Source organism: Kryptolebias marmoratus, linkage group LG3 (assembly GCF_001649575.2).
Source record: "Kryptolebias marmoratus isolate JLee-2015 linkage group LG3, ASM164957v2, whole genome shotgun sequence".
Taxonomy (NCBI): Eukaryota; Metazoa; Chordata; class Actinopteri; order Cyprinodontiformes; family Rivulidae; genus Kryptolebias; species Kryptolebias marmoratus.
Genome location: NC_051432.1, coordinates 29,666,943 through 29,669,569, shown reverse-complemented (window position 1 = coordinate 29,669,569; position 2,627 = coordinate 29,666,943). Strand labels below are relative to the sequence as shown.

The 2,627-nt window shown below is 51.3% G+C and overlaps 1 protein-coding gene across 1 annotated transcript in view; it reads left to right on the top strand.

Annotated features, from left to right (window-relative positions):
- The window catches only part of LOC108250451 (glycine receptor subunit alpha-1), a 20,160-nt gene extending 18,621 nt beyond the window's left edge, over positions 1 to 1,539 (top strand). Inside the window, exon 7 of the mRNA XM_037974647.1 lies at positions 145 to 1,539. Coding sequence (XP_037830575.1) covers positions 145 to 456 — 312 coding nt within the window. The 3' untranslated portion in view covers positions 457 to 1,539. The remainder of the gene's footprint in view (positions 1 to 144) is intronic.
- Positions 1,540 to 2,627: the final 1,088 nt, after the last annotated feature.

Genomic DNA, 2,627 nt, shown 5'->3' with positions numbered 1-2,627 from the left:
TCCTCCTCCTCTTCCTCCTCCACCTCCTCTTCCTCCTCCTCTTCCTCCTCCTCTTCCTCCACCTCTTCCTCCTTCTCCTCCTCCTCCTCTTCCTCCTTCTCCTCCTCCTCCTCTTCCTCTTCCTCCTCTCCCCCCCGCCAACAGGAAGTGGACGTCCATGACAGCAGGCTGACGTCTCCAGCAGCCGTCACCTCGACTCCCAGCAGCACCAAAGAGTCCAAAGTCAGCACCAACAACGCCGTCCCCCCGGGAGCCGCGGCCAACACTACCCAGAATGCACCTGGGGCTGGCGGCGGCGGGAAGAGCACGGAGGAGATGAGGAAGCTGTTCATCGACCGAGCCAAAAAGATTGACACGGTGTCGCGGGCCGGCTTCCCTCTGGCCTTCCTGTTCTTCAACATCTTCTACTGGGTTCTCTACAAGATCCTGAGGCACGAAGACTTCCACAAGCAGTAAGAACCTTCAGTCCACTTCCTGTTTCCTGCATCTGAGCGCCGGCGTGGGTCAGGGTGACGCTCCCACAGGACCTGACGGAGGCTTTATGGACTCGGGAGGAACAGGAAGTGGAACCTTTAGATGAAGGGAGCTCAGGGAGACAGGAACCAAACTGAGCTGGTCCGGTTCTCATCCCCCTCCAGTGATCCAAACTGTGAGCAGAACCACGGTTCCTCTGACTTCCTGAAGAACGAGGAACGAAGCAGAATCTGTCGTCTGTTCTTCACAACGAGTTTAAAATAAGAACTAAACCTTCCTGATTCTGACTTCACCGGGTTCTAACTGATCCACATCTGACCTGAACACAAACAGAATCTACAACAGAACGGCCCAGAACCAGAACCAGAACCTCAGAGAGCTGAGAGTGGGCCACAACTCCTCCACAACCAGGAACCCACTGAGAGTTCTGCTGCTGGAGGAGGTTCTGCTGGGTCGGGAGCTGGACCCGGTTCTGTTGGGTGTTTTTGTTCTCTTCAGGTCAGATTTGGATCCTTTTAGAACCTTTCACAGATCCGATCGGGTTTTGTATTTTTACGATCTGCTCCCTGAAATGTTTCACTGCCAGAACATGAAATTGTGTAAATCTGTGACGTTCCATCACCCTGATGCGTCAGGAGCAGCTCTCCCAAACACCACCTGTCCACTGACTCCGCCTCCTGTTGGATGAGGCTCAGGTGAGCAGGAAGTGGACTCTGTTGACCCGTCTGTTTTTCATGAAGAATAAAGTTTTAAATGTTTTTATAACTAACTGCTGTTTCGACCTCGCCATCGAGTGTTCCCTGTTCTGTCATCTGCAGAACTTTCTGACCCAGAACCAGCTGGTTCTGACTCAGGACAGAACCACACTGTCATGTTCCTCCTCCTGATGAATTCTGACCGGGACCAGGATCTGGATCAGAACCACCGACCCGGGCTTTATCTGCCTCTGGATCCGACCCACATGTGGGCTCATTCAGAATCAGAACACGGGTGGAACCAGAACCACAGAACCATCCTGAAAAAAGAGGTTTTCTTTCTTTTGTTAAAGATTGATGTGAAATAAAAAGTCTCACCTGTTCTGGGCTCGTTGTCTTTGATTCTGACAAACATCTGGGTCCAGATGTTCTGACGGATCCAGACTGAGAACATCTGTTCTGATAAGGAACTCTGTTTACGTTCCTGCGGGGGAAACGGGTCAGACTGTCTGTCAGACCCGTTTCCTTCTTTATTCTATAAAAGTTCTGGGAAGTTTGTGTTCGAGTCCAACTTTTAAAGTCTGAATAATAATTCTGTTTAAATTCTGCAGCAGCGCCGGGTCGGGTAAGAACGGGTCAGGACGGGTCGGGTTGGATCGGGTCGGGTCTGTGTTTCTCTTTTCTAGGATCGGCTGATTCTAAAACAAAAAATAACTTCAAGGTTTTCAGAAACAAGTTTGCTGTGATTGTTTAATAAGGAACACTGAGAGGACGAGGAGGGACAGGGGACAGAGGGACAGGGGGACATTTGTCTCAGTGATGATTAGCTGTGAAACATCATCAAGGAAAACACAACAAGGAACGATTCTGTTTAGTTTCAAACCCAGAATGATTCCAGGTTTTAAGGGACAGATGGATGAGCTAGGAGAGGACATGTCTTCTGTCTTCTGTCTTCTGTCCCAGGTCTCAGCTGGACATCTGCGAACAGCTTCCATCTGAAACCTGTCAGCGAGGAACAGAGACTCATTTAACCTTTACAGTCATCATGCAGGAAGTGACTCAGGAAGTGCTACAGACAGCATGCTGCTGCTGGTTCTGTTCTGACCAGCTGTTAGCTCGTCAGTCCAGTCAGAATTAAACTTTATCTCCAGACTGAAGTCATGCAAAGAGCTACCTGCTACAGGTAAGATATTCACTGTTCAGAATGGACGGAATGTCCCTTTAACCTGCGCGGGTCGGCCTGTCCGATCCACTTCCGGTTCTGATGGGTCTCAGAACCGCAGAGGTTCTGAAGTCGGACAGGTGCGGCCCCTCCCCTCTGACGTCACGGACCTTTCACAACCTGCTCAGGTGCAGCGCGAGCTCTGCGGGATTTATTTACCTCCTCCCGGCTGAGGCACGCGCGCTCTGTGACGTCACGGAGGGGCGGGCAGGGGGAGAAAAGCGAGCAGCGCGCGG